This window comes from Cnephaeus nilssonii (assembly GCF_951640355.1).
Source record: "Cnephaeus nilssonii genome assembly, chromosome: 5".
Taxonomy (NCBI): domain Eukaryota; kingdom Metazoa; phylum Chordata; class Mammalia; order Chiroptera; family Vespertilionidae; genus Cnephaeus; species Cnephaeus nilssonii.
The window spans coordinates 44,703,768-44,722,945 of NC_137076.1; the positions used below are offsets into that span (position 1 = coordinate 44,703,768).

Below are 19,178 nucleotides of genomic sequence, written 5' to 3' on the forward strand. Positions count from 1 at the left end.
TCAATAAGAAAACATTATGGAATGCAATATAAAAGGGCAATGGTTTGAATACACAATTCACAAAAAAAGAAATACAAATAAACAATATTTGAAAATATGTACATCCTCAATCTCATTCATAATGAAAGAACTAGAAATAAACAAGACCCCCCACTACCCTCCAAAATAAGCCAAAATATTAATTAGTTTTTCACTTCCAAATATTGGCAAGAAAGGGGGAAACAGGCACCCTAGTACTTTCTTTGGGAAATTGTAAAATGCTGCAATATCTAAAGGAAATTAGCCTTTTCTCTGTTGCACAGTAGGAAGCAAATAGATATTAGATAAATGAAAAAAAAAAAGTAGGTCCACTCTCACAGATGCTGTCCTCATACATATAATTTGATATACTTTTGTAAATGTAGGCAAATTAATTAACAATCAAATTAATTTCTGACATACAGATTCAGTGCTTTTTAACCAGAGCCAAAATTAGGAACTTCAATCTTGGTATCATTACTTGAACAGGTTCAGTAAAGTCTTGCAGAGATCTCATCCTCATAGATTTATCAAGACTGAGAAAGTTCCCAGCCCCCTCCCCCTTCTCCAGGCAGAAGAAACAAGAGGGTAGACTACAAAAAGAACTGACCTACCAATAGAATCAGTTCCTGATGCCCAAATATCTCAAGCCAAAGGTGACTCTTGGTCATAGAGTATGAGTGGATTGGAGGGAGTCATCCAGGTAATAAATGACAAAACCTATAACACAAGCTATACCTAAAAGGTAGATTTGGGTGATACCAAAGATATCACTGTATGGATGTGCAGGTATTTATTGTAAAGCATCTAGGTGACTCCCAAATTTTTGACTTAGAAAATCGGATGATGATGCCCCATAAAATGAATTGAAAGAAGCATTGTTCACAAGTTTGTCTCTTAACCCAGAACTCCTGAGTTTGACTCCAACCTGTTGCATGCCAACTATGTGACCCTGCCCAAGTTACTTCATTTTTCTTTGCCTAGATTTCCTTAAATCTAAAATAAGAATAATAAGTGTCTACTTCATAGAGTTACATGGGGATTAAATAAATTAATATCTTAGTGCTTAGTATCAAGTGCCCAGGATAGTGCCAGGAATATAGCAAGTGTTATATGTTTGTTAGATTATTATTAGTGTTAGTTTAAGGATTTGAAATGTTTATCTTTGTTGAAAATTCACAATAACAACTCATGCACCCATATTTGTCCTCAGGACCACAGACAATGAACACAATGATGACAAAGGCCGTGATACACTCAGAAGGAGACTGTGGCGCAGCTGGAACCCGTTCTTGCTCAGTCAGGGTAATGAACGGAGAGCTACAAAGTGAACACACATTTTGTGAAAACAGCTCTCTTTGTCCATGTGCTATTGTATCTCTTATAGGCAGAATGTACCACTACTCCCCCAATGACTGTTTCAGACAAATAGTATATTTAGGATGCTCTAAATATTACGTGAATATTGCCAATCGCTCCTCATGTTTTGCCCTATCCTCTCTATCATTTGCAGCCTACAGCCCTACTCAAACTCTTCCTCCTTCACTAGCTATTTTATGACAAAGTGCTCTCTCTCTTTTGACCTCATAACAATGAGAACTTATATTATTTCAGCCAGCCATTCTTACATGAATCTATCTTTTTGTTTTATACACCACATTTTCAAACTAAATATTTTTTTAAAAATCAAACTTGAGGTGGGCAATGAGGATACAATCTTATACTGCTTTGTTACCCCTGTGGTTATTTTCTGTAGTATAATGCCCAGTAGATGTCGCATAAATAGATATTCATTGGTTGAAATATAGTTGTAGCTTTCCTCAATGATAAAGACAGAGGTAGGATGAGATTTAATTGAAGATTCAAAAATTAAAACAAATATCACTAGAGACAACTTCTAAAAGGGTTTGCCCTCTATTCAGTATAGGTTAGTTCTTATGTTCACTAGCTATAAACCTCAAGGTCATTCCTTTCTCATAGACTTCACTACCAGGTTCATAGGTTTCCTCTTCATCCTCCTCCTAGTCATCATCTTAGAGCTTCAACATCTATGCTGACCACTCCCCACATATCTGGCCTCATAGTGAGTACCTTACCTACTTAACCCTAGAAATCTTCATTCATTCTCCACTTGTTTGCTAATACATTTTTATCACACCAACTTTTTTTTTATTAACCTAACAATATGTTCATGGATGCTAGCAAAACAACTTGGCGGTTGTTTTACGATAATGTTTTAAAATATGAAATCTAGAGTTATTCAAACTTGCTGAAATCTCTATTCGGGAACTTACTAGCTATATAATACAGAACAAGTCAGGTAACTGTTGAGAGACAATTCTCCATGGCATTTCTGTACATCTTATAGCAGGTTTAGCTCTGCGCTATCTCTACAAGTATGTTGGTTCAGCAAACAGCCTTGGAAGATACAAAGAGTATCTCCCTCTAGGACGGAAGGCAGATTTGTTTTCTGACCAAGATAATAAAGATACTGTCTCCTTTTGTGACAAATGTTAAGCAGGTTTGCTAGCAGCCTCTTATAGATTGGAGGATTCCTAAATTTAGAGTTCTCAGCAATGACACAACTCCACTATATGCAGCATTCAACAGGGTCACTCTGTATCACCCCAATGGGACTTGAGGGGCAAAGGACCATGAAGCTTTTGCCAGCTGCCATGAGTAATGAGGTCATTTGTGTCTAGCTCGGGAGTCTTTTGTTTCTGCTAGCATCCATGAACATGTGGCTGGCAAAGTTCTTAGCTTGTGAGAAGGGTAAGATCTCAGGCCTGTCACAGTTCTTGATAATAACTTCTTTATGCCTCAGCTTCCCCGACCTGTAGAATGGAGAGGGTGTTTAGAACCAGCCTGAGCCTCGAGCTGGACTGTTCAACAGTATTTGGTGACTTACTGTCTCCTTGCCAAACCAAAGTTCATGTTTTCCAGCTCAGCTCTCGCTGGTGGCTCTGTGGCATTGACACCATAAATCATTCTCTCCTCCTTGAAAGTTTCCAATTCCTAGTCTGTGAGTCTGAATTAAACTTGTTTTCTTCCTACATTTCTCTCTCTCTTTAAAAAAGAGATTGTTCATAAAATCCATTCAATTCACTCCATCGCAAACACCATTCAAATAAATGGTGGAATTTATTTAAATTCCCCCAAACTGACTGAACAGACAGCAAAGACCTGAATAAAAGCTTGATGTTCAAAAAAAAAAAAAAAAGAAGAAGAAGAATATACAGGGTGGAGCAATAGTAGGTTCACAGTTATGAGTATGCAAAACACAAGAGTTTATCTTTTTTATTACTTATTAATTATTGTATTATTTTCCACACAAACAACGATAAACCTACTTTGCCCCACCCTGTATAAAATTCTAAAGGCTTTTTAAGTTGGAAGCAGACATCTGAGGAATCTATCTGCCATCCTGAAAAGTCACACACACACACAAAAGGAGAATGTTTTGCAAATGTCCTAAGACAGTCCTAAATTTCCACAAAATACTCATTAACAATACAGCAACAGAAATCCAAGTTTGTTTTTATTAGAGGAAGGAAAAAGCAGAAATCAGAATGAGGGGGTGGACGGAGTCAAAGGATCTTTATGAAAAGGAGTTAAGAGTTATGAGAAACCTAGAAAATGTTGAGTCACTCAATTATGTAGATGGCCAATATTAGTTATTCTCTGATATTTAATCTTAATTAAATATTTGCAAAAAAATTACTGTAAAGAAAACAAGGGAAATGGTGGTTGTAAGCTATGTGGCCAAATGACCATGAAACACAAGGAGGAATGATGGAAAGAAGACAAACTTTTACCATCAACAGATCCCAGGGAATCCCAGCTCCAGCTTTCAGTAGTTTTAAGAATTTGTGATGTAGTACTTTCAACAATAAAGATTTTTAAAATTTTTCAAATTGCCTGGCTGGCGTGACTCAGTGGTTGAGCATCGACCTATGAACCAGGAGGTCATGGTTTGATTCCCAATCAGGGCAAATACCTGGGTTGCAGGCTTGATCCCCAGTGTGGGGTGTACAGGGGGAAACCAATCAATGATTCTCTCTCATCATTGATGTTTCTGTCTCTTTCTCCCTTCCTCTCTGAAATCAAAACATATATAATTTTTTTTATCTTAAAATTTTAAAAAGGAACGCATTCGTTACTTAACTTCACCAAACTTCTATTTACTCACTTCCCAAATGGGGTAAGACTATCCACCTCGAAGAATTATTGATGGGTTACCTCAATAAACTGTATCTATGGTAAGTATAACTATTGCAAGATTGAAACACTGAAGAATTGCCTCTTCAGAAATTAATAAAAGAGCTGAGGGACATTTCTAAATATTGCCCTAAAGACATAAAAGTGTATCATGAGGTACTATACTCACCAAATACAGCAATAGAGAACTTCAACTCTGGTTTCACAAAAACTCAAGGTGCAGAAAATTCCTTCGTGTCAGACTTGTATAACTCAGTATTAGTCTTAGAAAACCACTTACTTGATTTGATGAACGTACCTGTAACAGGAAATCAAAGAGGGCCATCTTGGACCACTCGTGGTGATGCACTGCAGTACAGCCCCACTCGGGTCTGGGTGCGCGGCCATTCTGCCAGCACTTCTGCTTTAGCAGCTGCTGGTAAGCTCCCCAGGTGAGCTTCACAGAAGAGTGGGTCTCGTTACTTGTTGGAGATAAAGATGGATCCCAGAGAATAACAGGACAGGGGCGGCCATCTAGGGAATTAAAAAACAACATGTTTTTGGCATGCGATTGCTGAGTGAGTGAGTGTGTCCTTGGGCAGTCATACACTGTCACAGCTTCATGCTCTCACCTGTCAAATGCCAGAGTGTGATTAGATGATATGTTATGATCCCTTGATCTTCTGAGGCTTTAATATTCTATACCCCTATGATGCTTCCTGAGAGAAGTTTTATAAAATGCAAGGTATTGGTAGACAATAAGGAATTTTTTTTTTAAATACGATACTTTAAAGATGTGGCATTAGTTGGCCACTAACCACCAATAAGAACGTCCTCTGGTTAATGTGGTTTTATTCCACATCTAAAAGTAGGCACCACAAAAAAAGGAAAGAATCCAGACACGTATAATTGTCTATTCAGTGTCTGAATGGAACTGCTTTCTATTGGTAATAACAACTGTCTGATTTTCTGAGGCTGCTTTATGATGTCAGGAAGAAAAAGAATTTTCAGAAGTCGAAAATTTAAAAGTGAAAATGTATGGTTCGCAACCGTCGCCACCGTCTCCAAAGAAAAAGAAGCAAGAGTGTCTTTTTTCTTTTTTGATAGAAGCATCAGTGCTCTTGGTAATAGATCATTTACTCACATGTAACCTCACAAAGTGTATTTAAGCAAATGTCATTTCTTCAACTGCCTCGGTATAGGTAATTTTTTAAAAAATCTGTCACTTGAATTGTTTTTGCCTCACTTCGGATAGTTTTAAAATTTCATTGCTAAACTGCATCAAAATGACAAGCCTGACTGAAGTCACCATAAACAGTGAAGACCATGATGGGTTCCACTGGAGGACACTTCAACCTCAGAACCAATGACATCACTCCCAGGCCCCTGTTTCTGCTAAATAAAGTCACTAAGAGAAGACATGGAGCAGCTTTGCTTATAACTCAGACATCAGAATGACGCGCATGGGGGAAAGAAACAAAAAACTAAGTCACAAAGATGTGAAGAAAAACAAACAAACACTTAACTCACTCTTAACAGGCCTGAACAATAGAACCCTCTGAAATTATGACTGGAATGTCTAGACACATCACGGGGATTTTTAAAAGCCATCTATAATAATAAAAGCATAATATGCTAATTAGACTGGACAGCCGAACGACCTTCCAGACAAAGCCACAGTGGCAGGGGCCGAGGCAGAGACAGTTAGGGGTGATCAGGCAAGCAGGCAGAGTGGTTAGGGGTGATCAGGCAGGCAGGCAGGCAGAGTGGTTAGGGGTGATCAGGCAGGCAGGCAGAATGGTTAGGAGGCAATCAGGCAGGCAGGCAGGCAGGCAGAGTGGTTAGGGGTGATCAGGCAGGCAGGCAGAATGGTTAGGAGGCAATCAGGCAGGCAGGCAGAGTGGTTAGGGGGCGATCAGGCAGGCAGGCAGGCAGAGTAGTTAAGGGGAGATCAGATAGGCAGACAGAATGGTTAGGGGACGATCAGGCAGGCAGGCAGAGTGGTTAGGGACAATCAGGCAGGCAGGCAGGCAAGCGAGTGGTTAGGAGCCAGTGGTCCAAATTGCGAGAGTGATGTCCACCTGCCAGTTGAGGCCCAGGATCAGGTTTAAACTGGCAGTCAGACATCCCACAAAGGGTCCCGAATTGTGAGAGGGTACAGGCTGGGCTGAGGGCCCCCCTTACCCTCACCCTCACCCCCACTCCCCCACCCTCATGCACCAGGCCTCTAGTTTAAAATAACCTAAGAGTTTCTCAAAGTATAACTGGTTTCCGTTTTGTTAAAGATTTTTGTTTTCCCACCTTGCTTGCCTGCTTCTTGCTGAGTATTTATCACTGGTCTGAAATGCAGGAATTCATCATCTTCTCTAACCACTCCTGAATTTGGGGTTACACTGACCTCAATAATTTTAACAGCATTCACTTAATCATTCTAATCACCTGTATTCTAGTGTTTTTCAAAAGAAGAAAATATTTTTCCTCTTAGCCTTGAAATTTAGGCCAGGGCATGTGAAAAGTCCTTTAGATTGTGGAAAATATGCCACGGTCATTGACATCCAATTTAAGAGAAAAAAACAGAGAGAAAGAGAAAAAAAAAACAAAAAAAACATGAATCATAAATAAAGAACTTCATTTTTACCATTACCACTCTCCTTTTTATTTATTTTTACTTTGTTAAATGATTTGGGGCTCCTGGGACCTAATTATCTTCTTAGATATAATATAAATCTAATTTTAAATGTATTACTCCAAGTATTATGCCAATTTAAAAAAATAATAACATATTCCAGACAAAAGCAGTCTATCCTGCCGTGGAAGATACATGTAGACTAGTGTAAGCAAACATGCCCAGAAGACACAACATAGCTTTCAAAGACATGAATCCTTCAGACTTCTAAAGATGAACATCACGACGCTCTATCAGTCAGGGTCTTTGGACCAAAGTGATACACCGACCGCTCTTTGCATTCTCAGTGCTAGGAAGTTTTCCAAGCGAGGTGAAACCTAATACTGAAGTTTAACAACACAAGCCAACACATGAGGCAGACAGGCCGGAACAGTTTCCTCAGCCATTCACTTAAGACCCTCAGAGAAATAAGGAAATTATCTACATAAACAATTGAAATAATTGACAACCTTCTGGGCTGTCTTTCCTTCCCTTTAGAAACATTTGTTTCTTATTTTCAAAGTAATTAAAAGGAAATCTACTCATGTTAAAAAACATGGAAACACATTAAAATGTATAGCTAAGGAAACCAAAACCATCTATCATCTCCTACCCCAGTAGGTACTGTTATTTGGATATTTACCTCTGGTCGTTTCCCATCCCTTTCTTTCTCACCTGAAGGACAGGTAAGAAAATTAAGTTTCTGTTTTTAGGTATTGAAGGAGTATAGCTTATGGTTAGAGCCCAGCCTCTGGAGTCCATCAGACCTTTGCAATTCTGGTCACATTACTTCTTAGCTTTTTAACAGTAGACAAGTTATACAATCTCTCCTTGCTCTTTTCTTCTGTAAAATGAGAGTAATAATGTACCTTCCAAAAGGACTCCGTTAAGCTAACGGGGTTCACACACTTAAAATTATCAACCTGGTACCTAACATATTTGCATATCTCAGAAAGTTTTTGCTATGATTATTATTACATATATACATTGTACAATTACATAATTCATCAGTCTTCAACTGGCCTTTATTTGTTTATTGAGCATCTACTCTATGCCAAGCTTCATTCTAGACTTGAAATAATTAATGCGTTTTTTTCTTTCATAAAACTTACATTTCCAGCAGGGGAAAGAGGCAACAATTATGCATAGAAAATAAACTATGTGGGATCATCTTTTATAAACAGTTTGTTGTAATTTTTTCACTAAATATTATATCAGACATTTCTCTTATAATAAAATATTTTTAAATAGAATCACTTGATGATACAGTGATCTAACCCAGTGGTCAATAAACTTGGTTAAAAGACAGATAGTAAATATTTGAATCTTTCAGGGCTACGTGGTCTCCATTGCAACTATTCAACTATGCAAGGGCTCAACTGTTGTAGCATGAAAGCAATGAAAGACACTACATCAATAAATGGTCTTGGCTCTGCTCCAATAAAACTTTATTTCCAGTGTCACAGTAATATTATTCTTTTTTTCCAACCATTTAAAATTATAGAAACCATTTACAGCTTACAGGTCATACAAAAACAGGCAGTAGATCTTTGTCCTGATCTAGTCTACAAGTACATTGTATTTCCTTTACCACTTCTCTACTTTAGATCATCAAATTTGTTGAATGGCACATTTTCTATACGATTCTTTAAAAGTTGTGCTCTGGCTGCCAAAGGAAGGGAGCTTTTAGCTGATAGGAATACTTCATTTTCAATTAATATTCTGTTTTCCTCTTCACCCATCCATGGTCCCTCAGCAAAATATTTTGAATGCTATCACATGAAGACATTCCATCCTGCCCGGCTGGCAATCAGAGCGCCTCGGGAAAATGGGATTTCCAGGAAGAAAAAGGCAGGGTGAGCAGCATCCTGCACGCTGAGCGGTGGGTGGCTAGGGGGCCTTTTGATTCACAGGTCTTCTTGCTCTGCATCAGCACATATGGCCAGCGGGAATGTAACAGTAGTCAGCGTGGCTCCCGACCTCAGAGCCTTGAGGACTACTGTGAACATTACACTTTTTAGAAAATATGGCTGTTAAAAGAATTAACTAAACTTTGCCAGATCTGAAGTGATGACAGAAAAATCGCCTCTGAAAACAGGAAACTGGTTAAAGCAACTTACCCCAAAATTTTTTAGAAATGAGGAGCATTCATCTCTTCGCGTTCAAGTTTGTCAAAATGATGCAGTAATGTACTCTCTAGAGAAATATTAACAGTGCAGAGATAAAATTCTAACTGTCAACATGGTGCGAAAGCAGGTTTTAAAATATATGTGGGTGTTCAAGTGAATTAAAGGTAATATAGCTGTCTTTAAAAAATGAGACTGCCAGGAAATCTATCCCCCTCAAATCTGAATATTTTCCCTGAATTCTAATGTTCTCTCAAGTTGTTCTTTACTCAAAAGCACAAAGAAGACATTCTTTCCAGAAGGTAAATGTGAAAATTCACTGAGAATGAATGCTATACACAATCTCCTCTGCCTCCTATGAAATGCCCTTCACTTTGAACACCAGCTGACTGGCTTTGTTGAACTGTAGGTGGATGCTCAGCGTGTTGGGAGGACTTGTGAATGTCTGTCTGTGTTTGTCACTGAGCAAAAATAAGTAACAAATAGCCTGAGCACTGAAATCAAAGGTCTTTTTCTATCACATGGGCCAAGTTCCAAGACTCCTTGTGAACAGTCCAGCTCAGAGCCTCCATTAAAAAGAACTCTACAAAAGCCACTAATGGAGACAAGGGCCAGTCAAATGTGAGGCTCACATCTGTTCTAGGGAACAAATTCTATCGAGTTCCAGTGCCACTGTCCAGGGCATTGCAGGAAAACATTAATGCTGCTGCTCTCTGACTGATAAAGGCAATTAATTGCTGATGGCGATGCAACTCCGATGATCAGGTAGCAGGTGACTAGTTGTTAGCAATCCCTTAAGTACTATCTGCTCTATTTTCCAGCAGTAGGATTTTGGCAATTAAAAGTATTCGACTGAAGGGGAAACAAAGGCCAGAGCTTTTGGTGCAGAGTTGTTGAATGGAAACAAGTTAGTCGATGTGAGGCCCTGGGAAAAGGGGAATGCAGGATTCTGTAACAGCCAGGGGGAAGGAGGAAATGTGAAGGATTAGGTGAAATTTTACTTCTGGTCAAGGTTTTAAATATTGTTATTTAAAAAAAAAAAGTATTTACAATTGCCCCTTAATTGTCCTCAAATGGACCTATTGGTTCCTATGTGTCAGATGAAAAGAATTCAGAGTGAGGCATGCTGAAAATGGAAACCCGGGCCTCTGAGAGTTTAGAGTTTAGTAGAAACAGATAAGAGCACATGCATATGATGATCAAATGAACTGTCTGACAGTTTGATGAGTGTTTTGAAGGCAACAAGTGAAGGACTAAAATAAAGACTGGGCTCTCGGTCTAGAGCCAGGAAGAGAAGAAATGCTGTGCCCCAGAAGAGCAATGTGGTGAAATGTCACGGTTAATCAGAAGAACCTTTGCTGAAAAAGAGCTGAGAGTCTGGGGTAGAAAAAGCAGTCAGAATGGTGACTATTCTTGACTCCATCACTTGCCTCCACAGGACTTGAGCCAAGTCCTTCAGCCACCCTGACTGAGGCACTGAGTTCTCTAAGTTGCAAAGAAATGTGTCTGGCGGGGCTGCATGACAACCCAGTGGAATACTGAAAATGCAGCACTGTCCAATATTAACAAGAGCCAAATCTACATTCAGATTTCATGGCATAAAAAAAGGGGTAGGTGGTAAGGAGGCAGAATTCCACAGATTTTACATGGGTAGATTCTACACAGCCAGCCAAGTTCTGAATATAGGGACCTGTTTCAATCATACAGAACGACATTTCTGGGTAATTTAGAATATCTTTTGTCAAACAAAAAAAATAACTATATTTACTTATCGAATTGTTTCTCCCTTCATTGTTTGTTTTCTCTAGGTTGGACTGAGTTAAAATAATCTCCATATTTCCACAAGAGTTAGCTAAGGAAGTGGGCAAGGAGAATGTCTTGTGACTTCCTCCGTCACAAACTCCTTGAAGAATCTAAATCATCAGTTCTAATTTAAAAACAGTGTCCTCCTTTGCTCTGAACCTTTGACTAATGACAGGAACTTCTGCTTTCTAGGTCTGCCCTGGACTTCCGCTGTGTAAATGGAAACTCCTATCTCAATATTCCACTTAAAAACAAACAGGAATCAAACTTGACTTCAGAGGGTGATGATGATGTGGTCATTGTGCCAGGCTCCACAAACAATCACATTTTGCGAACAAAGTCTTGGTCATTTCAGAGTGACCCAGTCCGAGGCAATTCAGTGTTTATTAATGTAGATAAAGGAACCATGAATTCCTAACCAGAGTGACCTTCATACAGTGCAAAGCTCATTACATCACTACTCTTCTTAAAAAGCCTTCAATAATTCTCCATTATCAGCAAGATAATGTCTATGTCCTTACATGACATAAAACCCACCCACTTTCCACAGCTTTATCTTACCTCATCCTCACCCACAACCCCCCACAACCCTAATCTCCTTTTTACAGAACTGTTTGCAGTTTCCTAAGCACACTCTGCCTTCACAAGTTTTTTACACATCTATTTTCTTTACCCTTTATACACCCACCCTATCTCACTCCACCCACAGTGACTTTTAAGAACCAGTTCTGACATTAGCTCTTCTAGAACTTTTTACATCCCTCCACTTACCCCTGTGCATGCACGCGCATGCACACAACACACACACACACACACACACACACACACACACACACGCACACACTGGACTAAATTCTCCCTCTCTGTGCCTGCAGGGCCCCTAAAAATATCTCCACAGAGGTCCTTATCCTACTTTTCTTGCATGGATGTTTTGCTCAGCTGTCTCCTTCCCTCTGAGCTGAGAGCTCTGTGAAAATAGGAACTATTTTTTTAGGAACCATTTTTTAATCATCTTTGGATCTCCAACTCCTGACATAATGACTCAACCAAAGCAAGTATGCAACCTTGTGATTAATGAACGAATGAGCCTTGAATAAAAGTTTGGTTGATATGACCTCCCAGTAACCTATGATTTCACTGTCCTTACCCTAAATGAATTGAGAAGGAGTAGAGAGAAACTTGAGAAATAGAGGTAGGGATGTGCAGAGGTTCCCACGCCCTCATTCTATGCAGCTTGTACTCAAAACATCACATCCATGTATCCGTAGTCTATGAGACACTGGGATGATGAAAACAGTGGGGGTGAGAACCCCACTGCCTTTCTCCTCCTGACCCCAAATCACCACCATGAGGAGGGAAACAGTTAAGGCATTGTGGCTACCTTCAAAAACAAGACCAAAAGGCAGTGGGTTGCAATATGGATGTATGGTGAACTAGAAAAACCCAAGGCACAGCCATTGGAAGCTAATGGGAGACAGTATACAGTGATGAGGAATGAGGTACGGAGTCCTCCCAACCCATACCTATAACCCAACCCCACCACCCAACCTGTGGACCTTTGGAGGACATATGTGATTCTCTGAGCCTCATTTCCCCACAGAAAATCTGTCCAAGAAAATCTGATTATGGGCCTGTTGTATAATTTAGTGAGATAATTGATGTAAAGTGCCTAGCATTCCGCAAATGAGATGCTGCCATTATCCACTATCAACTCCAAGCACTTGCTTTAAATGACAATTTTAGATGCCTGTTTATTTAGGTCAAGTAAACATCAATCTAGATAAACTAAGAAAAGCTAAGGAAACACACCACAAAGAGCTGAATCAGCTTGGAAACTGGATGAAAGTAAAGGTAACATTTACTGAGCATTACTCCATGTTAGGCACTGTATTTTATACCTATCAACTCAATTTTCACAACACTTCTATGAGGTAAGCACTGCTATCCTCCTTATTTTTACTGTCACCTCCCTACTATATTAATGAAGAAATAAGGTACAAAGAGATTACGTTACTTGTCCTAGGTCACACAGCTATCAAGTGGTAGGACCAGGATTCAAACTCAAGGAGTTTACATTGCCAGTTTCTATGGGCTGACCTGTGTCCCCTCAAAATTTACATGTTGAAGCCCAAAAACCACAGTACCTCAGACTGTGACTGTATTTGGAGAGAGGCCCTTTAAAGAGGTATGGAATATAATGAACAACATAAACTGATGAACAAAAACAGATCCAGAGACAGAGAAGCATCGATCAAACCTCAGAGGGAAGGCAGGGGAGGGTGGGGGTAAGGGGGAGAGATCAACCAAAGGACTTGTGTGTATGCATATAAGCCTAACCAATGGACACAGACACCGGGGGGGGGGGGGGGAGTGAGGGCATGAGTGGGGGAACTGGGGGCGGGGCGATAAGGACACATATGTAATACCTTAATCAATAAAGAAAAATTTTAAAAAGAGGTAATTAAGTTAAAATGAAGCTATCATGGTGGGCCTTCATCCAATCTGACTGTTGTCCTTATAAGAAGAGGAAATTAGAACATACAGACACAGAGGAAAGGTCATGTGAGGGCACAGGGACAAGGTGACCATCTGCAAGCCAAGGAGCGAGGCCTCAGAAGAAATCAAACCTACCGACACTTTGATCCTGGACTTCTGGCCTCCAGAACTGTGAGAAAACACATTTCTGTTGTTTTAAGTTATGCAGTCTGAAGTATTTGTGATGGCAACCCTAGCAAACTAATACAACTGTCCATGCTCTTAACTACAAAGCTATTTGAATTAAAGACTATTCAGCTTTTTCCCCATGCTTAGAGCAGTGCCTCACAGAGAAAGTAAATGCTATCGATTATGACTTAATTCGATGGAAAAGCCAATATTTTCCCATTAACTGAGGTGTGTGGGGATCTGGGCCGGGGGGAGGGGGGGCATGAGGGGAGGAGGCGGGGAGCTGTCTGTCTAGTCCTTCCACTTCGTGTTGTCCTTAGGGACAGAGACAGCAACAGATTCAGTCCTAATGGAAAGGTCATGACCTTGAGATCAGTCTGGTGTTGAGTGAATCTTGAAATCAGTGGCAATACGAAGATTCCCTCCAGGCCAATGAATGCTGACATGGTCCACTAGTGTCAACTCCACAGGGACAGGGATTCCTGACTGTCTTTCTCACTAGAAGAGTGGCTGGCACAAAGCAGGTGCTCAATAAATATTTTTTAAAAGAAGAAAAGATAAAAGTGATACCATAGAAGGGACTCACTTGCATGTAGCTGAGGCCCATGCATCTTTTATATGGGAGCATTGTTTCAACTACTCATTGTCCCTTCTATCCCAGCCATGTGTGAGATCAGGGCACAAGTTGCAGAGACACAGCAGAGAAAGTGACCCGGTGTCCTACTTTGTCCACGGAGGTATGTAGTGGACTAACAAGTCGACACTAGAGCAGACCTGCTTGGAGCAGATGCTCAGAAGACTTTTGTTTGCTGATGAATGAAAGAATTAAGCTGACCAGCTCAATTTGATTGCTAAAGAAATACCCTCAAGGCTTTTCTGATTAAAAAAACAATGTGCTTTCAATTCAGGTGGTAAAAAATAAAAGATGATTCCTGCACTCCCCAATAAATATTGTAAGAAAGATTGCACATATGTCCAAGATTTCCAGGACTTTGAAGTCAATGTGTTTCCAAGTTGTGAATGCATCTCAGTTATTCTCCTAACTCCCTGCAAAACGCCTCTGTCCTTACCTGAGAGCCTGAAACAACATGAAATCCACAGCTGCCACCCCTCTGCCCTGGGAACTGCACCAGCAAACCTCACAGTGCTGCTCGAATAGACTCGAAAAGGGAGTTGAAAATACACAATGTGTTTCTCCTGCTTTGTCATGAGAGGAGGCAACACAAGTTGGAAAACAGTGAGTGACTTGGGATCGACAATGAATTTAAATGGAAGTTAGTGGGATGTCTGCAGTTTGTCATCTAAGCGGCCTTGACAGACAGAATTCCTGGAACTAGGATGCCTTAATTCAGTATGACAGCTCTGTGGCAGTAAAGCAGCATCCTAAAAATAAAGCATACATAATGCATCTCCCATGCTGGGCATGAAAAATAGTACAATGCTTAAACGCTACCAAAATGGTGTCCCTGGGGATTCATCCACATTGCAGTGTGGACTGCTAGGGACATGTTTGGCAAAGCTGCTAAATGGGAGATCACAGAGGGGTGCTGGGTTTTTCTATGCTCTTGACTTTTACATAAACATATCCACTTTGTCTTGTCTTAAACAAACATTTTTAAATATTTTGTTAAAATAATTATCTAAATGCATCAGCACCACACAATAACTGGTGACCTTTGTAACGATTTATGACTTTTACAAAAATAGTTTGGCAGAAAACATGCTGATATGTTCAGTTACATTTACTTGCATGTGATTATTTTTGTTAAAACAAGAAAATCTGCTAATCGTTGGCTTGCATTAAAAACAGAAAAATAAAACCTCGTAGCAATGTTCAGAGTGGTATGTCAATGCTTCCCTTAACTAGCAAATATTATCAATGTTAAATCATTAGAGTGGGAAAGGAAATTAAATAGAAATGTTGGTGTGGTGGTAAACCAGAAATCGCCGTGGTAAAATTGGCACATTTTTATCACTATCCCATAATTATATCGAGTTCTATTTGAGAGGTAGTGTGGGTGAAGTAAAACAACATGAGGAAAATTTAGTATCAGACAGAATTGGGTACAATTCTGTCCACTACTCCCTAGCTATATGTCTTTGGGCAAATTTTATAACCTTGCTGAGCCTCGGGATTCCCATATTTAAATTATCAATAATATCTGCTGTGTAGCAGTGTTAAGTGGTTTAATAGACAAAAACACCAAATGTAGTATAGGCACAGGAGTCTTTATAAATTCACAATCAAAGATTGCATTATTGCAAATATGGATTTTTTGAAAAGCCCTTTGATGCTACATTTCAAATCACGTTTGCATTTCCTGCAAAGAGATACATAGATGAGACTCTGCTCTCATGATGAGTGCTGCCTTTTGTAGAAGGGTATACTGCAGGCACTCCTATGCAATCACAACCTTGCCCTTCCCCAAGGACAACCTTCTCCTGTTCTGGGTTATCTTCAGTAACTAACACCTGTCAGAATTAGTGGACTTACACAGCCAGTAATTCCACTAATTTCACATATATTCAAGGAGAATCACCTAGAACAGTGGTCGGCAAACTCATTAGTCAACAGAGCCAAATACCAACAGTACAACGATTGAAATTTCTTTTGAGAGCCAAATTTTTTAAACTTAAACTTCTTCTAACGCCACTTCTTCAAAATAGACTCACCCAGGCTGTGGTATTTTGTGGAAGAGCCACACTCAAGGGGACAAAGAGCCGCATGTAGCTCACAAGCCGCAGTTTGCCCACCACTGACGTAGAATTCATTAAGTTATACAATCAAGAACCTGTCCCAGAAAAACCTGAGCTATTGGCTCTGTGCTGATTGGATGGCCCATGTCAATTTCACTCATTAAATGCCACGCGCGCGCCCGCGCAAACACACACACACACACACACACACACACACACACACACACACACACACACCCCTGAAGATGAGCTTTATAATTGGGTCTTTTTTTCTTTGGACTGAATCAACAGAATGCTTCATCTGAAGGCTGGGGGCAAGGGAGATCATCAAATCCTAGTATTTGATTCTCTTACATCTCCCTTTGCATGTCATGTATCCTTTATACATATAGACAATCTATCTGACTTTGAGCAAGATACTCAATTACGCTGAGCCTCTATTTCCAAATCCACAAAATGTCTCTCAAAGTGTACCCACCTCCTGAAAGTTTTATGAGATAATGAATGCACAGCACTTAAAACAGTGCCTGGTGCATAGTAACATCAATATTACTCTTGCTATGTATGGTCAAGGATGTTGTCTACTTGAGAGAAAAAAGAGGTTCCCGTAGCCTGTATCTGTGTGTGTGTCAGAGTTAATCATCTGTTTCTAGTTATATTAAATAACTAAATATACTAATAGATTGTGGTGATGGTGAAAGAAGACATACCTTAAGGCTCCTTGAAGGATTTGCTGAAGAAAAAAGATTGATGAAAAGAAGAAAGACTTAGAAGTTACAAGACAAGGGTTTGAATTTTTTCTAGACAACTGCCTCATTAAACAACTTTCAGCTCTCTTCTTGCTACTTTTCCTTCATCTCAAAATTGAGGTAACAAAAAAAAATGTCTACCAACAGATTTCTTAGAATGGTTAACTAAGATAAACCAAATATCTATATTCAACTAATAACATAGACTAGCTATGCACTTGGTACTACGCATGGATTTATTTCCACAAGTCAGATAACAGAAATAACATTTAGAGAAAATAACTTACATGATTTGTTGGCTATCCACTCTCCCAAATATTAAAAGATTTACTCCCAACCAAGCCAGATCATCAGAGAAATATATACATAAACTAAATCTTATTGTTCTTCCTACAGAAAACTCATTATCAAATTACACTAGAGTGTGAGGCCAGCAAACCATACTGATGGACCTTATAGAAAAAGCTATCCCTAGCCGGTTTGGTTCAGTGGATAGAGCGTCAGCCTTCAGACTGAAGGGTCCTGGGTTCAATCCTGGTAAGGACACATGCCAGGTCGTGGGCTCAATCCCCAGTAGGGGCTGTGCAGGAGGCAGTCAAACAATGATTCTCTCTCATCATTGATGTTTCTCTCTCTTTCCCTTTCCCTTCCTCTCTGAAATCAATAAAAATATATTTTTAAAAAAGAAAAAGCCCTATAAACCTTATTATTTGCATTATACAGGTGCTGCCAAATACATTTTTTTCATTACCTCTACAATGAGCTCTTACTAAAATCCTCCAGGAGAAATCCCAGCCTGGACTTAGGACTAAAATTGGTAATACTTGTCCTGAGTATTGAGAGCTGAAGGCAAATATAGATTTACTGTTTAGAGTTAGTGAAACAGGCCAGGAATGCATCCCTGCATTATTCCAAAATGTTTATTGAGCACCTACTATGTGCCAGACTCTCCAGTAGGATCTATAAATGCAACGATACACAAGATAGAGACTAGTGGAAAGGAACAGATTATTAAGCAAGAATTATAATACAGAGCAATAATACAGAATGAGCCAGAAATAAGTGCTGGGTAACTAGATAAGAGCTATCACCCTCCTTAGGTGGACATGGAAAATAAAGCAAAGTTTGGACAAAGAGAAGAATAGGAAGACCCTAAAAGGAAAATACTCACTTCTGGGCAATCAGGAGAAAAAAGACACAAGTCAGGAAAAAAGTAGAAATAGGTGGATGGAGAAAGATAACAAGAACCTAGGACAGCCTATGTATCTCCTACCATGACCAGAATTGATCTATTTACTGGTATATAACTTATGTCAGTATAATAGTCTACATAAGTAGAATTATATTATGCAGAGTGCTCATAACTATATATAAGTCATTTCACAGACTCTGAAAGAAAGTTGCCTGGTTTTATAACTCCAAATAACTAAATCAGAGAAGGTATCAAAGAAAGAACAAAGGAATATCTGGTCTTGATTGAGATATAATCTTAATTAATCACACTGAGAGACATATCAATATAACCTTGTTGGTTGTGAGAGGACCAGACTATATTGAGATTATAAACTTTTCCTTCAAAATGAATGCAACTGCCTTCTTTATCCCTAAAGATGCTAGATATTCAGAGCAGAGAATTAAATACTAGGTGTACTGGTTGATAATGCGGATTTTTTTCAATAGATGGAGTTACACATATGTTGATATATATGCAATTTGATATGTATGCTATTTTGCTGTATTGACAACAAGCTTCAAAACTTCATATGTCAAATTTGCTGAAGGTGTTAACATCATAGATATTTTTATACTTAAAAAAATGTTGAATTTTGTGCCAAAAAAAGAGCATATGCGGGAAGTTCTAATTCATTACTTTATTTTAAAGAAAAGTGCTGCTGAATACTTCGGGAAGCTTATGGTGAACATGCTCCATCTCAAGATACTTGTGAATGCTGGTTTAAATGCTTTAAAAGTGATGATTTTGATGTGAAAGACATAGAACGTCCATGTCAACTGAAAAAGTTTAAAGACTAACAATTACAAGCATTATTGGATGAAGATGTGTGTCAAACTCAAAAATAACTTACAGAAAGATTAAACATTGCTCAGCAAACAATTTCCAATCATTTACAAGCAATGGGAAGGATTTTAAAGGAAGGAAAATGGGTGCCACATCAACTGAACAAAAGACAAATGGAAAAATGAAGTCATCAGTAAAATGTTGTTTCAGCGGCACAAAGAAAAGTCTTTTTTGCATCGAAT

General features: G+C 39.2%; 1 protein-coding gene across 2 annotated transcripts in view; it reads right to left on the reverse strand.

Moving 5' to 3' along the window:
- The window catches only part of GASK1B (golgi associated kinase 1B), a 52,323-nt gene that overhangs the window by 27,191 nt on the left and 5,954 nt on the right, over nucleotides 1-19,178 (reverse strand). For both annotated transcript variants that reach the window (XM_079773012.1, XM_079773013.1), the window contains exon 3: nucleotides 4,535-4,749. In XM_079773012.1, the coding sequence (XP_079629138.1) occupies nucleotides 4,535-4,749 (215 nt within the window). The remainder of the gene's footprint in view (nucleotides 1-4,534; nucleotides 4,750-19,178) is intronic.